The sequence below is a fragment of the Pogoniulus pusillus genome, unplaced genomic scaffold, assembly GCF_015220805.1.
Source record: "Pogoniulus pusillus isolate bPogPus1 unplaced genomic scaffold, bPogPus1.pri scaffold_90_arrow_ctg1, whole genome shotgun sequence".
NCBI classification, from domain to species: domain Eukaryota; kingdom Metazoa; phylum Chordata; class Aves; order Piciformes; family Lybiidae; genus Pogoniulus; species Pogoniulus pusillus.
In genome coordinates, this window is record NW_026974731.1 from 166,155 (window position 1) to 183,503 (window position 17,349).

General features: G+C 46.5%; 1 protein-coding gene across 1 annotated transcript; it reads right to left on the reverse strand.

Moving 5' to 3' along the window:
- Window positions 1-339: 339 nt before the first annotated feature.
- LOC135174589 (uncharacterized) lies at window positions 340-5,399 on the reverse strand. The gene is made up of 3 exons (XM_064141920.1): window positions 3,782-5,399; window positions 3,375-3,515; window positions 340-361 (listed from the first exon to the last, which is right to left on the reverse strand). The coding sequence occupies exon 1, from the start codon at window positions 5,367-5,369 to the stop codon at window positions 4,203-4,205; it is 1,167 nt and encodes a 388-aa protein (XP_063997990.1). The 5' UTR covers window positions 5,370-5,399; the 3' UTR covers window positions 340-361; window positions 3,375-3,515; window positions 3,782-4,202.
- Window positions 5,400-17,349: the final 11,950 nt, after the last annotated feature.

A 17,349-nucleotide genomic window follows, 5' to 3' on the forward strand; every position in this document is an offset into this window, starting at 1 on the left:
GGAAAATACGCGAGGCGTTGACTATTTTATCAGTGATTTATTGCAAAGAATGCGAATTCCCTCTTCCCGAAACTACACCACCACTGTGAATTCTTTTCGATTGAGATCAAAGTAACATTTCCGAAAATGGCAAATTATAGAGTCTATGATGTTTAAAGAGAGGGTTCTTTGAGTCTCTGGTTTGAGTTAATAGTTCGTCAGTCAGCTACTCACAGTCTATAGCTTGGTAAGGAGTCTCTCATTCTCCCGATGAGGGTCCAGGCATGCAGGCTTTAGTCTCTGCGACTCGGCGTCCGCCCGAGGCGAGACTAGATCGGTGAGCAGTTTGTTGTTGTTAAATCCGGGGAAAAAACCAGAAAGGCTGGAAAAACCCAGAAGTGCAAGACGCAGACCAGGGCAAGAGAGCGCGCGAGCGAAAGAGCGCGCGAGTGAACCCCGATCCTGGCCTGTCCACCATTTTTATAATGTTCCAAAACAGGACTATCCCACAACTCGGACCATTTTTACGTTGTTCACATATATTGGTAAAAGACAGTAAGCAATCTATACAATTGGACAACATTACCTAAACAAAGTAAAGACCACTCCTCAGGCCAGCCCACCTGCAGGTGCTGGGCAAACTTGAGATAGTTGTTCTTACTTAACCAAAACAATATCCTGTTGTCTGAAAAGCGAGGTCAAGTGGAAAGGAAAACATGGCCAGTGTTTACCTTTTCACTTACCCTGGGGAGAAATCTTCCCATGGGACTGAAAGACTGTTTTGGTTTTTCGATGCTTCTGGCTTGAATGTGAGGCACTAGAAACTACACAATATAGCAAAAGCCTAGAGAAGCTTTTTTGCTACTCTCCATGACATACTCCACCCCCTGGCTCACATTAAGCCAAGAATCGGAAAAAGCAAAAAATGAAATACAACTTACATCTAACTCTTAACATAACTAATACATAAACATAACTCTAATTCAAACTAACTTAATACTTATGCCCACCCCCCTGAATAAACAAAGCTTTATTGAATATTTACAAAGCAGAAAACCTGGTATATGCATAAGCAGTTCAGAAGTCTGGGAGAATCCATCGTGCACTGATACGATGAGTCTTCCCACTTACATCAGTTGCTTCCCAAGCATACAACCCATTTGGTTTAGTCAGGGTCATAGGCACAACTCCAATTGAAGGTAAATTTACCATTACTGGTTGTCCCACCTGTAATTTGTGTAATGACTGTTGAGAGTGCTGAGATTTATCTGGTGGATGATTAACATTCTCCACTGGATTGTCAGGACAAAATGCCCTTATTTTAGGACTACCATAATTACCCCATCTGTTGTTCACAATGAAAACTGCGTATGGTAAGCGTTTATCCCAGTTACCTTTGGATACCATGGCATGTTTCTTAACCAGAGCATTTGTTCTCTCTACAATACCATTAGCTTGAGGATAATAGGGAGTATGAAATACCCATGTAATCCCTTCACTCTTAGCCCAGTCTTGTACAGAAGATGCTGTAAAGTGAGATCCATTATCACTTTGGATGTATTCTGGCATTGGTAAGACACTAAACCACTGCTTCAAGACCTCAATAGTTTGAGCTCCTGTGGCAGCACTAGTTGCTGTAGCCATGACCAATCCTGAAACCACTTCCACCCCCACCAATATGTATTTCTTTCCGTGTGAGGGCTTTAAAGGACCCACATAGTCAACTTGCCATGTACTCCATAACCTTTTGTCCCCTCTGATATGCTGTGCTGGAGCTAGATTGGGATGATTTTGTTTAAGCCTGATTCTGCACTGTGGACAAGATGAAATGAGTTCCTTACAGGTACTCATAGAAACTGGCCATCCTCTAGACCTACACTCGAAGTAAAGGTCTGCTTTTCCTGAATGACCTCTTTTAATATGGAGCCACTCAGCTAATCTCCACCATTCTCCTTTGTCCTCATCCACTATGTTGATCTTTGCCAGGAAATCAGCTTGATTATTCCAGGTGGTAGCTGGTGTTTGCTTTTTGGAATGCCCTTCTACCCAACCAACCTTGAGGGGTCTGGATCGGCCAATCTCTAATAGCCTTTTCCAGTCTTCGACTCTCCAGACTTCCACACCTGACACCTTCCACTGATTCGCTTCCCACTGGCAAATCCACTCAGTGGCGCCTTTGAACGTGGAATAAGAATCAGTGTAAATAGTTGTTGCTCCATGCTCAGCTGCTAGCATGAGAGCACGCAACTCCCCTACCTGTGCACTGCCATCACCTTCTTCAGTGATTGTCTGGCCTGTAGCAATCTCCAAGGCAGCGGCTTTGTAGCGCCACTTCGCCCCCACCCTCCGAGAGGATGCATCTGTAAACCACACTCCCGATTTGTCAGAGTCTGCGGTCATCTCAGGGGCTACCTGAATAGGAGAAGGCTTATATGGCTGACTAAGCAGAGCTTTATCAGGATTTATGGGTTGTTGAAGTTTGGATACCTTTGTAGGTCCCTCTTTCAGCGGCATCAGCTGTGAAATTCCCTCTAAGTAGGCATACCACTTTCTAACAGTAGCCTTTTGGGCAATTCCTTCCGGTGGAGGAGTTCCTTTAAGGACTGCTTTTAGCAGAGGAAATGGACCTTGCACTACAATATCTTGTGTAGTACGAAGCTTTTCTGCTTCCTTAACAGCTCGAGTTAGGGAAAGAAGTCCCTTTTCCCAATCTGAGTACCGAATTTCGGTCTCTTTGAATACTGTTGAGGAAAACATGATAGCTCTACTAGGACCATTGGGTCCTCTCTGGAAAATTCCACAGTATGAGGCATTTGCGGAGAAACCCCATTCAGCCCTCAGGGCATCTTTTGGGTGTAATGGCCCCAACTTCTGATATGCCTTTAGTTCATCCTTGAGAAACCTCAGGCTATCAGAATGTTCTGGAGTCCAATCCCAATGCTTGTTCTTCTTAAGCAAATCATACAGAGGACGGGCAATTACTGAGAAACCTGGAATGTGTTTCCTCCAGTAGCCCAGAGTACCCAACAACTGTTGTAACTCTTTTCTATTTTGGGGTGTTTGGCCCTTTTCAATGCTCTGAAGAGTGTCGTCTGGCACAGACACTGCACCTGCTACCCACCATGATCCCAGGAATTTTACCTCTTGACTTGGACCCTGACACTTTTCCTTTGGAATGGTCAAACCCTGGCTAGTCAACAGCTCTCGGATATTCTCAGCTACTGCACCAACTTGCTCCCTGTCATTCCCTCCCACCAAGATATCATCAATGTAATGGTACATCTTAACATCCTTAGGAAGCTGAACAGTGTCAAGCAAAGCTGCAAGTGCATTGTGTGCAATGGTTGCGCTGTGTTTGTACCCTTGTGGAAGACGGTTGAATGTGTACTGAATACCTTGCCAGGTAAAAGCAAACTGCGGTTTGTCCTCTTCTCTCAACGGCACCATGAAGAACATGTCCTTCACGTCTAGAGTCGCCATCCAGGTGTGAGAAGCCGCTTGGATTGCTGTCACTGTGGATGAAAGACTAGGAACTGCTGCAGTAAGAGGAGGAGTGTTACTATTTAGCTTCCGGAAATCTACCGTCAATCTCCATCGGCCATTAGATTTTCGGACTGGCCAAACAGGTGAATTGTAAGGAGAATGAGTTCTAGTGATAATCTGTCTCTTCTCAAGATCAGCTATCACTTCAGTGATACCTTGCTTAGCTGCAGCTGGCAATGGATACTGTGCAACACAGGTAATATGTGACTTTGGCAATGGAGGAGCTGTTTGCAATAAGCGAACACGAGCACGGACTAACCTTTGCCTCTTATTCCTCATCTCATAAGCACCAAAGCTCCATAATGTTCCGTCAGGAAGGTGCCATCTTCTGCCTGCTAGAACATCAAACCCAAGGATATTATGTTTGCACGAAGCCAATGCTAACTCTACCAGGGTACCTCTTTTCTCCCCAGGTAGCCACAGCTGTGCCTTGGCTAAATAGCATGTTTCAGGTTGTCCTGTAACACCTGTTATGTTTACCTTTCTCCGAGATGGCAATATTTTCAGATGCTTTGCTAGTTGTGCATTTAGCACTGTAATTTGTGCACCTGTATCTATTAAGTATTTGACAGCAGTTCTAGTTGGTCCAGTAGGAATCATGATATAGGGTTCAGGTTTGTCAGACCATTGACATTCAGAAACAGAGCGATGAGTGTGGCCTGAATCATTCACCGCCACACCTAGTTTTTTGATCTGCTCTTATCTCCTTCCCGATCAGGAGAACCTGACTTGGTAGGAGACGTGTTTGCAGAGCCTCTCTTACGGTTCTGCTTCACCTTTTCGTTACCATTGCCTTTCAGTACTTGTTCTAGCAGTCCTTTCATGTCAGACATGGACTTACTCATATCAGACATGGACTTACTCATAGTACTGAGCTCACTCTTCACAGGATCCCGCTCTGCCTGTTTCTTCTGAAACACATCACGAGGTTTCACTGCATATTTCTGCTCCTGCAGTGGGATTACACCCCTACCTGTAGAACTCGGTACCCACATAATTCCAGATCCAGAGCGACGATTAAGCTCAGGGCTCCCCCTGGGACTTGATCGTGGGCTCGATCTTGGACTCTCATTGGGGTCACCAGATGTCCAGGCATGCCGCACCGTTTGGTGTTTTCGTCGTGATGCAGAGCTGTTCCTGCCTCCAGACTGCTTTTCCTTCTGAAAGACAGATTCTGGCACAGATAAAGGATCATGATAACCCATTTCTCTTCCTAGAGTGGCTAGTTCTGTAAGCACTTCCCTCCATGTAGGATGATGTACTACACTTTGTGAACTTTTCCCTTGCCCTTCATTCTGTTGTATTGCATTCTCAATTTGTCTCCTTATCCTAATGCCTTCAGCCTTTATGAAGCCAGGCATACCCTTTATCAGGGGTCTAAGCCTCGGTGGCTCTACTGGGGCATCCATTGCATGTGCATATAATCCCTTATGATTCACAGCTTGGATACAGGCAACCATAGCAAATGCTTCATTTAACTCATCAGGGGATCTGATCCAAAATTCTGTAGGATCACCCCTATCCGAAGGCTCATAAGCACTAGCCCAATGAAAGATCCTAGCACTCAACGCAAGGTCTCCCTCAGGACCATCCCCAAGAAATACCTCGGGTCCCCAGTTAGTTCTTCCCACCTCTTCACGAGATAAGATAATCCTTTCCGCGCCCCTTTGTACCACGCGACACACATACGCTATTATGGATTCCTTAGGCATGCGGGAATAAGTTTCCCTAAGATCATCCATCTGCGTTTCTGTGTACGGTTTTGTTTTCGTAGTTGTTGTTTTGCCTCCTTTCGGTCCTTGCGAGGTTTCAGATGCAAAGAGAGGGTTCACGGAGTAGGACTTCATTTTGTGGTGCACCTCCTCCACTTCCGTGTCGCTATCAGTAGACGCAACTGCAGGCTGCAACGCGGTGTGGCGCTGCACAGGCGTGCTTAGCGCTGGCTGCTCAGGACGTGGTGGTTGAGAAGATGGCGGCTGTTGTGGAGATGGTTGAGAAGATGGCGGCTGCGGCGGCGCTGCCGATGGTTGAATCTGAGACGGAATCGGGACCTGCTGGAACGCTGGAACGGGCTGAGATTGAGAAGATGGTTGTGCCGGGACAAACGGCACCATAGCTGCTGCCTGCGGGACTGCAGACGATTGCGGCTGGATTATCGGCTGCGTTACTGCTGGTGGCGGCGGCTGAAGCGCCGGGACCTGCGGGATCGTCTGAAGCTCCTGTGCTGGCTGCTGCACCGTCGGAAATGGGGTTGTCTGCAAAATCGGCTGCTGAAGCAGAGTCGGCTGTGAAGGCGTTAACGGCATCGGCTGAGTCGCTAGGACCTGAGTCAGCTGCTGCGGGACCGCTTTCGGTTCTACCGCTGTCGGCTGTGGAGATAACATGGCGTTCGGCGGCAAAATAGGTTGTGTCTGGGCTATCGGCTCCGCTACTGTTAATAATGGTGCTGCTGGCGGCTGGGGTGTCGGCATCGGCAGAAGCGTCAGAGGCTTCGCCGGCGGAATCACCGGGACTTGAACTGGCTGCGGCTGAGGCAAAGCGGCGTCCAGTTGGACCGGCATTGGTGAGTTAAACGGTGGACGCGGTGTCGAGCCGCACGGCTTTAGCGGCAACAGGGATGGCTCTGCCACTGGTTGGGGATTCACTGGCTGAGGATGGTACTTCACCGGACATAATTTAAAGAAATCGGGCTCGCGTAAAGGTGTACTGACGCGAGAGACTCTAGGCGGAGAGTGCAAGGGTTGCAACCCTTGGGTTTGAGAGGGGGTAGTTACCGGCTCTTTCCGGCGAACCACAGGCTGCTGTGACTTCTCAGGACATATTGGAGTAAAAGTAGTTGGCAAGCCTAGGTGACCGGTTGACTCTCTACGATGGGTCGAGGGCTGCGGAGTTTCTGTCCGAGACCCGACATGCGATCGCGGCTGCGGTGTGCCCGCACGGGAACTAACGGCTGATTGCGTTCGGGAAGAGCTCCCGGACTGTGACTTTCGGCTTAGTAACTTGTCTAACTTTTCCTCCATACTTAAGTTCCGCCTGACAACGTCTTTTAACAGAGCATCTCTCTCACTCTGCAACGACTTGTTTTCTTGACGCGCTTGCTCTAAACGCAATTCTTTCCGGGCATTCTCATCACTCAGCTTTCTGACCTCCTGTTTATACATCTCTGCCTCACGTTTGCACGCCTCTATCTCCCGTTCATGCGCCTGTGCCTCCAGCCTCCAGGCCTCTGCAACACGCCTGCAAGACTCTATATCAACTTGTGATCTGAACACGCCAACTCCCAGATCAAAAAAACTTTCTTTGTCAACTCCCTCGGTATCTCCATAAGCTTCGTAGAGAGACGCGATTACATCAGCTGACCTAATATTTATCTGCTCTATCGATTCATCCTCCCTTGCCGTCAGAGCTTTTCTTAAATTTGCTGATTCAAACGCCGATGCAAGCCTAGCATACAGGGTGTCTGTGATATCTGGCGATCTGGCATCTCTTATATCAGGAGAACTCTTTCCAAACTGAGCCATTTTTAAACTCGGCTGTTACTTCAGTTTCTCAATCCCACTTCTGACACCAAAATCTGTCGTGGAACGCAGTTTCGCGGCAGAGTTATGGGGGAAAATACGCGAGGCGTTGACTATTTTATCAGTGATTTATTGCAAAGAATGCGAATTCCCTCTTCCCGAAACTACACCACCACTGTGAATTCTTTTCGATTGAGATCAAAGTAACATTTCCGAAAATGGCAAATTATAGAGTCTATGATGTTTAAAGAGAGAGTTCTTTGAGTCTCTGGTTTGAGTTAATAGTTCGTCAGTCAGCTACTCACAGTCTATAGCTTGGTAAGGAGTCTCTCATTCTCCCGATGAGGGTCCAGGCATGCAGGCTTTAGTCTCTGCGACTCGGCGTCCGCCCGAGGCGAGACTAGATCGGTGAGCAGTTTGTTGTTGTTAAATCCGGGGAAAAAACCAGAAAGGCTGGAAAAACCCAGAAGTGCAAGACGCAGACCAGGGCAAGAGAGCGCGCGAGCGAAAGAGCGCGCGAGTGAACCCCGATCCTGGCCTGTCCACCATTTTTATAATGTTCCAAAACAGGACTATCCCACAACTCGGACCATTTTTACGTTGTTCACATATATTGGTAAAAGACAGTAAGCAATCTATACAATTGGACAACATTACCTAAACAAAGTAAAGACCACTCCTCAGGCCAGCCCACCTGCAGGTGCTGGGCAAACTTGAGATAGTTGTTCTTACTTAACCAAAACAATATCCTGTTGTCTGAAAAGCGAGGTCAAGTGGAAAGGAAAACATGGCCAGTGTTTACCTTTTCACTTACCCTGGGGAGAAATCTTCCCATGGGACTGAAAGACTGTTTTGGTTTTTCGATGCTTCTGGCTTGAATGTGAGGCACTAGAAACTACACAATATAGCAAAAGCCTAGAGAAGCTTTTTTGCTACTCTCCATGACACTAGCTCCTTTCCTTTGAAGCAGAAACACGTTTACATCCTAGCCGCATTGAAGAACCTTAGAAATGCCGTTTAGAAATAGCAGTCATTCTGCTTGTAGACCCAGCCAGGAATGGCCTAACCTGGAATCCCCTGCACCTTTCTGCAGCTTTCCAGCTCCCTCACACACTGGCAAAAGAAACTTTCTCCTAGCTCCTTTCCTTTGAAGCAGAAACACGTTTACATCCTAGACCCATGGAAGAACCTTAGAAATGCCGTTTAGAAAAAGCAATCATTCTGCTTATAGACCCAGCCAGGAATGGCCAAAACGGGACTCCCCTGCACCATTCTGCAGCTTTCCAGCTCCCTCACACACTAGCAAAAGCAACTTTCACCTAGCTCCTTTCCTTTGAAGCAGAAACACCTTTACATCCTAGACCCATGTAAGAACCATAGAAATGCTGTTTAGAAAAAGCACTCATTCTGCTTATATATCCAGCCAGGAAAGGCCTAGCCTGGAGTCCCCTGCACCATTCTGCAGCTTTCCAGCTCCCTCACAAACTGACAAAAGAAACTTTCTCCTAGCTCCTTTCCTTTGAAGCAGAAACACGATTACATCCTAGACCCTTTGAGCAAACATAGAAATGCCGTTTAGAAATAGCAGTCATTCTGCTTGTAGACCCAGCCAGGAATGGCCTAACCTGGAATCCCCTGCACCTTTCTGCAGATTTCCAGCTCCCTCACACACTGGCAAAAGAAACTTTCTCCCAGCTCCATTCCTTTGGAGCAGAAACACGTTTACATCCTAGCCCAATTGAAGAACCTTAGAAACGCTGTTTAGAAAAAGCACTCATTCAGCTTATAGACACAGCTAGGAATGGCCTAGCCTGGAATCCCCTGCACCTTTCTGCAGCTTTCCAGCTCCCTCACACACTGGCAAAAGAAACTTTCTCCTAGCTCCTTTCCTTTGAAGCAGAAACACGATTACATCCTAGCCCAATTGAAGAACCATAGAAATGCCGTTTAGAAATAGCACTCATTCTGCGTATAGACCCATCTAGGAATGCACTAGCCTGGAATCCCCTGCACCTTTCTGCAGCTTTCCAGCTCCCTCACACACTGGCAAAAGAAACTTTCTCCTTTCTCCTTTCCTTTGAAGCAGAAACTCATTTACATCCTACCCCCATGGAAGAACCATAGAAATGCCGTTTAGAAAGAGCGCTCATTCTGCTTATAGACCCAGCGAGGAATGTCCTGGCCTGGAATCCTCTGCACCATTCTGCAGCTTTCCCCTCCCTCACACACTGACAAAAGAAACTTTCTCCTAGCTCCTTTCATTTGAAGCAGAAACTCGTTTACATCCTACCCCCATTGAAGAACCATAGAAATGCCGTTTAGAAAAAGCACTCATTCAGCTTATATACGCAGCTAGGAATGGCCTAGCCTGGAATCCCCTGCACCATTCTGCAGCTTTCCAGCTCCCTCACACACTGGCAAAAGAAACTTTCTCCTAGCTCCTTTCCTTTGAGGCAGAAATACGTTTACATCCTAGCCCCATGGAAGAACCATAGAAATGCCCTTTAGAAAAAGCACTCATTCTGCTTATAGACCCAGCCAGGAATGGCCAAAACGGGACTCCCCTGCACCATTCTGCAGCTTTCCAGCTCCCTCACACACTGGCAAAAGCAACTTTCTCCTAGCTCCTTTCCTTTGAAGCAGAAACACCTTTACATCCTAGACCCATGTAAGAACCATAGAAATGCTGTTTAGAAAAAGCACTCATTCTGCTTATATATCCAGCCAGGAAAGGCCTAGCCTGGAATCCCCTGCACCATTCTGCAGCTTTCCAGCTCCCTCACAAACTGACAAAAGAAACTATCTCCTAGCTCCTGTGGGGTTACCCCGCCCCCCCACACTTTTTTATTTGCCCCAGCTAACTCAGACGGACCCTGGGAATATAGATGAAGCAATTTATTTACAGCTAGCAGAATTTACAAGCAGCTATTTACAATATATACAGTTATATACAATTATATACAGAAATATACAAAGGATAAACAATACAAAAGCACAACTCCCCTCCCAGAAACCTGAGTCCCCAGGAGGGGCTCTCTAACTACCCCAACACCTCCCCCGGCCCCTCTCAACCTTACCCCAGTTCTCAGGAAGAATAGAGGTGCAGCCAAGAGGTTAAGGAGCAGGGTTAGTAGGAGCAGGGTTAATGAGATGTGACCAGGTCTAAGGCAAAAGCAAGAGTGAGAAACAAAAATGGAGAAAAGGTCTTTCTTCTTCCCAGAGCTCTCAGCGTGACTGTGAGAGAAGTAGACACAATTGTTTTTCATTTCACTGCCCGTTATCTAGTTCTCCTACCAAAACATTCCAGCTTGCTTCAAACTAGCACAATCCACCCCTTGTCTACTTCGCTCAGAGTATCGCTGAGAATTATCCAATCTAACCTAAATCAATATTTACACTAAAACAATATATACAAGCTCAGTTCACACTTCAATCAGATGTAGGTGATTCAAAAGCTCAGAACAGGGACTTCCAGGTGATGTTGGGTTCGTGCTCACGTACTGTAGATTCTATCGTAGATTCTCTCAATGTTGGGCGCCGATGTTACCTAGAACAAAAAAACTCCTAACAGCTTGAATTTAAACTCTCTCAGCTAAGGTTAAATTTCTCTGTGGAATACACTGGATTTCACCATTCTCCTGCATTACCCAGTAGGTATGACCAGGACCTTCAGCAGAAACCACCCCTCGGACAGGTTTCCTTTCGCCTGAAGGAGAAAATACCCAAACAGTTTTCCCTAACAGATTCTTCTCATGTATAACAGGAACTTTATCACCGTCTACTGTTTGGACCAAATCTGATTGTGCAGGTCCTGCTCTGTTTACTGAACCTCTACTATTTACCAACCAAGTAGCTTGTGCTAAATGTTTGTCCCAGTTTTTCAGAGTTCCACCCCCCATAGCTTTTAGGGTGGTTTTCAGCAAACCGTTGTAGCGTTCAATCTTCCCTGAAGCTGGTGCATAGTAGGGTATGTGATAGATCCATTCAATACCATGCTCTTTGGCCCAGTTTTTCACAAGATTGTTCTTGAAATGAGTACCATTGTCTGACTCGATTCTCTCTGGAGTTCCATGTCTCCACAAGATCTGTCTCTCCAAACCAACAATGGTGTTACGTGCAGTAGCATGTGGAACTGGATAGGTTTCCAACCATCCAGTGCTGGCTTCTACCATCGTTAGCACATACTGCTTGCCAGAACGAGATTGAGGTAAAGTGATGTAGTCAATCTGCCAGGCTTCACCATACTTGTACTTTGACCATCTCTCACCATACCATAAGGGCTTAATTCGCTTAGCCTGCTTAATAGCAGCACAAATGTCACAGTCATAGATGACTTGGGTGATAGCGTCCATGGACAAGTCAATCGACCTATCACGAGCCCATCAGTATGTTCCATCTCTGCCTTGATGTCCAGATGAGTCATGGGCCCACCGAGCTAAGAACAGTTCACCTCGGTGTTTCCAATCAAGGTCAATGTTAAGTTCAGAGTTGGTATCAACTTGAGCAATCTTAGCAGCTTGATCTGCCTTCTGGTTATGTTGATGTTCCTCATTGGCTCTGCTCTTAGGCATGTGTGCATCTATGTGCCGCACCTTCACTGGAGTTTTCTCCAGCCGTGCATCAATGTCCTGCCATAGATCAGCACACCAAATAGGCTTTCCTTTCCTCTGCCAACCATTCTTCTTCCAGTCCTTTAGCCAACCCCATAGAGCATTGGCTACCATCCACGAGTCGGTGTAGAGGTAAAGGATAGGCCAATTCTCACGTTCAGCCACATCAAGAGCAAGTTGAACAGCTTTTACCTCAGCGAACTGACTGGATTCTCCTTCTCCATCTTTCGTTTCGGTAACTCTCCTGGTAGGACTCCACACTGCTGACTTCCATATTCGCTTGTTCCCAACAAGACGACAGGAACCATCTGTGAACAAAGCATAGTTCTTTTCCTGATCAGAGAGATCACCATAGGGAGGAGCTTCCTCAGCACGAGTTATTTTCTCCTCTGGAGATCTGGAACAGTCTGTGCCTTCCGGCCAGTTGGTGATCACCTCCACCAGACCAGGTCGGTCAAGATTACCCATTCGTGCTCGTTGGGTTATAAAAGCCATCCATTTAGACCAGGTTGCATCTGTGGCATGATGTGGTGATGAACCTTTGCCCTTGAACATCCAGTTAAGAACTGGCAGTCTAGGAGCTAAAAGCAATTGTGACTCAGTTCCAATCACTTCAGGAGCTGCTTTCACTCCCTCATAGGCTGCTAGAATCTCTTTCTCAGTTGCAGTGTAATTTGTCTCTGAACCTCTGTAACAACGTCCCCAGAAACCAAGTGGACGACCACGTGTCTCATTTGGAGCTCTCTGCCAAAGACTCCAAGTTGGACTATTGTCACTGGCAGCCGTGTACAGAATGTTTTTAATGTCCGGACCAGATCTCACAGGTCCTAAGCCCACTGCATGGACTACTTCTCGCTTGATCTGATCAAAGGCTGCTTGTTGTTCAGGTCCCCACTCGAAATTGTTTCTCTTACGAGTCACATCATGCAGAGGTTTGACAATCTGACTGAAACCAGGAATGTGTAGTCTCCAAAATCCCACCACACCAAGGAAAGAAAGTGTGTCCTTCTTACTGGTGGGAACTGCCATAGTAGAGACTTTGTTGATCACATCCTGAGGAATGTAACGGCGACCATCCTGCCACCGCACTCCCAGAAACTGAATTTCTTTGGCAGGTCCTTTGACCTTGTCTCTCTTAATGGCAAAACCCGCTTGCAACAGAATGTCAATGATTTTGTTACCTTTCTCGAAGACTTCCTCAGCAGTTTGGCCCCACACAATGATGTCGTCGATGTACTGGATGTGCTCTGGAGCTTTACCTTTCTCCAGTGCATTGTGGATGACTGAGTGACAGATTGTTGAGCTGTGTTTCCACCCCTGAGGCAAACGATTGAACTGGTACTGGATTCCTCTCCAGGTGAATGCAAACTGAGGCCTGCACTCCTTTGCTATGGGAATAGAGAAGAAAGCATTAGCAATGTCTATGGTTGCATACCATTTAGCCTCCTTCGATTCCAGCTCGTACTGGAGTTCCAGCATGTCCGGCACAGCTGCACTCATGGGTGGCGTCACCTCGTTGAGGGCACGAAAGTCAACTGTCAGTCTCCAGTCGCCCGTAGGTTTGCGCACAGGCCAGATGGGACTGTTGAAAGGTGAATGAGCTTTCTCGATGACAGCCTGACTCTCCAATTGACGAATCAGCTGATGAATGGGCAACAAAGAGTCACGGTTAGTTCTGTACTGCCTATGATGAACAGTTTGAGTTGCAATTGGCACTTCCAGGTCCTCTATGTCATGATGTCCCACAACTGCAGATTCATCTGAAAGTTCAGGTCTAATGGACAATTTCAATTTATCATCCTCAATCTCTACAGATGCTATTCCAAAAGCCCATTTATGACCCTTAGGATCTTTGAAACAACCTTGTCTCAAAAAGTCAATTCCCAAAATGCAAGGCGCATCAGGACCAGTTACAATAGTATGTGTCTTCCACTCTTTACCAGTTAAACTGATCTCAGCCTGTACCTTAGTTAACTCTTGAGATCCACCAGTGATTCCAAAGATAGAAATGGACTCTGTCCCTTTGCAATTTGATGGCAATAAAGTACACTGAGCACCTGTGTCAACTAAAGCCCTGTATTTCCGAACTCTTGAACTGCCAGGCCACCTAATGAATACATTCCAATAGATTCGGTTCTCTCCACTATCCCTTTCCTCCTCCTGGCTGGAGGCAGGGCACCCCTAATGCTGAACATGGCATGTGGGGTGTACACAGTGATTGGTGTTGTTGCGAGAGGAACTGCAACTGTTGGAACAATTGCAATTGCTCTCAGGAGCTGAAGAAGTGACAGCTACTTTCCTGGCATTATTGCCTCTGTTTCTGCCACTCTGCAGTTCCTTGACCCTCTTTGAAAGAGCTGAAGTAGGTTTACCATCCCATTTGTTCATGTTCTCCCCGTATGTGTCACGCAGAAGTATCCACAGTGACGCACGTGATTGCTGATGTCTGGGTGGAATTTGTCTCCTCCTGGGCTGGAATTGCCTTGCAGGAGGTGGGCGTCTGTTCCTGACTGCAGAAACATGCACCCATTCAGATGATGCAGGAATGGTATCCTTTACCAGATTGGAAATTGAGGTTTTAAGGTCCTCCTTCAGTTCTTTCATGCTCTCTTGAAAACCATCTTTAAGCTCTGTAGTCATAGTCTTTATGGCACAGATTATACCAGAATGTGACAAGCTATCCTCAATCTGCCTGAGCTGGTCAGTGAATTCACCAACAGTGAAAGATCTTCCATTATCACTCCTTGCTAGAAATTTACTGGCCAAGATGTTAGCATAGGATGAAGGAGCAAGCTTAATCAGCTTCTTCATGAGACCTGTTCCCAAAGGAATATCGTCAGGCTCATGAGTGCCATGATCTCCATAAAGCACTTCCTTCACAGCAAACTCCTTCAGAAGCTTAATTCCCTGCTCAACGGTGTTCCACTTCTTGGCAGCCCATGGCAAATCATCCCGGGAAGGATATCTCATAGCCACAGCCAACAAAAGGCGTGTCCACAAGCTAACCCTACCAAGAGGACTTGCCAGGTGTTTGTCCACTCCACTCTCCTTGGTGAGTGGTCCCAGCTGCTTGGCAGACTTGTCTCCTACCTGCAGGGCATTAGCACCAATGCCACGGCATCTCACTAGCCAGCTTAGGATTGGCTCACCTGATTCCCTTGTGTATTCCTTCCTAACTTCCCTGACCTCTCTGAGTGGATCCTTTGAGCCTTGGATGTCATCTTCCTCCTCTTCCTCCTGTTGTTCTGGTGGTGCCTGGCCTAACACAATCTTCCTCATAGCATTCCTAAATTCATTGGAACCATCCTCTCTCCTGGCAGCTAACCTCACAGCGCTCCTCTCACTTGAGTATTGTTGTCTCAGCACATCTACAAGGTCTCGCAGACTAACTATCTCCTCCTCCTCTTCTCCTTGCTGCTGATCACCACAGGTCCCACCTCTTACATCCTCCTGCGAACCACTCTTTGTCTTAGCTTTTGCCTTAGCAGGTGCCAGAAGGGCCTGAGCAGCAACAGACTTGGATGTGTCTGCTGGAGGATTTGAATCTTTAGGAGTCTGACTTGGAGGGTTTGAATCCTTAGGAGTCTGACTTGGAGCTTTTGAATTATTGGAGGTCTGACCTGGAGCATTTGTATCCTTAGGGGTCTGACCTGGAGCTTGTGAGTTCAAATCTGCCTTGCTTTTAACAGGAGGATTTTGGTTCTGGTCTGCTGGCTGGGGGTTCGAATTAGCTGAGCTGGTGTCATTAGGATTTGGACTGACTGGGCTAGCGTTACCAGCACTAGTAGTATTATTAACATTAGTGGGATTATTTGCCTGTCCTCCTGGGATGCCTGCCAACCCTGAGGTGTTTTGATTGTTGCTAGGAACATTCTGATTTTGGGTATTTGCCTGTGCTCCTGGGGCTCCTGCTAAACTCTGCGGCTTGTTTTGGTTATCCTTATCATTGTTTACGTTATTGGCGGGAACACTGGCTGTCTTCCCAGCACTCGGAGAAGGAGGGGCAGAGGCTGGCAAGGGGGAAGCTGATAACTGTGTTCCCTTGTTTTGCTGTGAAAGAGACTGCTTCTGAGACACAGAATTTTTCCTAGCTCTTACAGAAACTGGTTTTGAATTTTTCACCAATAATGCCAAAATTAATATGAAATTTAAAACTACAAGAGCCAGTATAATGCCCAGCATCCCTGCCATGCTCTGTTTCGAGTAGAAATCCTTGCAGGGATTTGGCATTTCAGTTTGGGGCTGGATGACCCTCATGAGAGCAGTAGATAAAGCAGACTCTCGATTGATTGTAACATTATTGACAAAAACTCTTGTAATATCACTAGTAATATTCTCAGTGACACTAAAACCAGCATAACCAAGAATAAAATCACCCCAGCTCCAGAACATGTTTGAAAGCTTAACTTTAGCCTTCTTAAAAACTACATGAAGCAAGAAATAACCAATTTGATCTTTGATCCAATTGTACACAAAAAACCAGAAAACAGGCCACACAGCAATCCCCACCAAGTACAATAGCTGCTTGATTAGCTTCATCTTAATTCCCAGAGCTAATTTCCACTCACTGAAATATCTAGCCCCACGTTGGGAAAGCCAATTAAAAATGTGATGGTTTGGGGGTTACCCCGCCCCCCCACACTTTTGTATTTGCCCCAGCTAACTCAGACGGACCCTGGGAATATAGATGAAGCAATTTATTTACAGCTAGCAGAATTTACAAGCAGCTATTTACAATATATACAGTTATATACAATTATATACAGAAATATACAAAGGATAAACAATACAAAAGCACAACTCCCCTCCCAGAAACCTGAGTCCCCAGGAGGGGCTCTCAAACCACCCCAACACCTCCCCTGGCCCCTCTCAACCTTACCCCAGTTCTCAGGAAGAATAGAGGTGCAGCCAAGAGGTTAAGGAGCAGGGTTAGTAGGAGCAGGGTTAATGAGATGTGACCAGGTCTAAGGCAAAAGCAAGAGTGAGAAACAAAAATGGAGAAAAAGCCTTTCTTCTTCCCAGAGTTCTCAGCGTGACTGTGAGAGAAGTAGACACAATTGTTTTTCATTTCACTGCCCGTTATCTAGTTCTCCTACCAAAACATTCCAGCTTGCTTCAAACTAGCACACTTTGAAGCAGAAACACGATTACATCCTAGACCCTTTGAGCAAACATAGAAATGCTGTTTAGAAATAGCAGTCATTCTGCTTGTAGACCCAGCCAGGAATGGCCTAACCTGGAATCCCCTGCACCTTTCTGCAGCTTTCCAGCTCCCTCACACACTGGCAAAAGAAACATTCTCCCAGCTCCATTCCTTTGGAGCAGAAACACGTTTACATCCTAGCCCAATTGAAGAACCTTAGAAACGCCGTATAGAAAAAGCACTCATTCAGCTTATAGACGCAGCTAGGAATGGCCTAGCCTGGAATCCCCTGCACCTTTCTGCAGCTTTCCAGCTCCCTCACACACTGGCAAAAGAAACTTTCTCCTAGCTCCTTTCCTTTGAAGCAGAAACTCGTTTACATACTACCCCCATGGAAGAACCATAGAAATGCCGTTTAGAAAAAGCACTCATTCTGCTTATAGACCCAGCCAGGAATGGCCTCACCTGGAATCCCCTGCACCATTCTCCAGCTTTCCAGCTCCCTCACACACTGACAAAAGAAACTTTCTCCTAGCTCCTTTCCTTTGTAACAGAA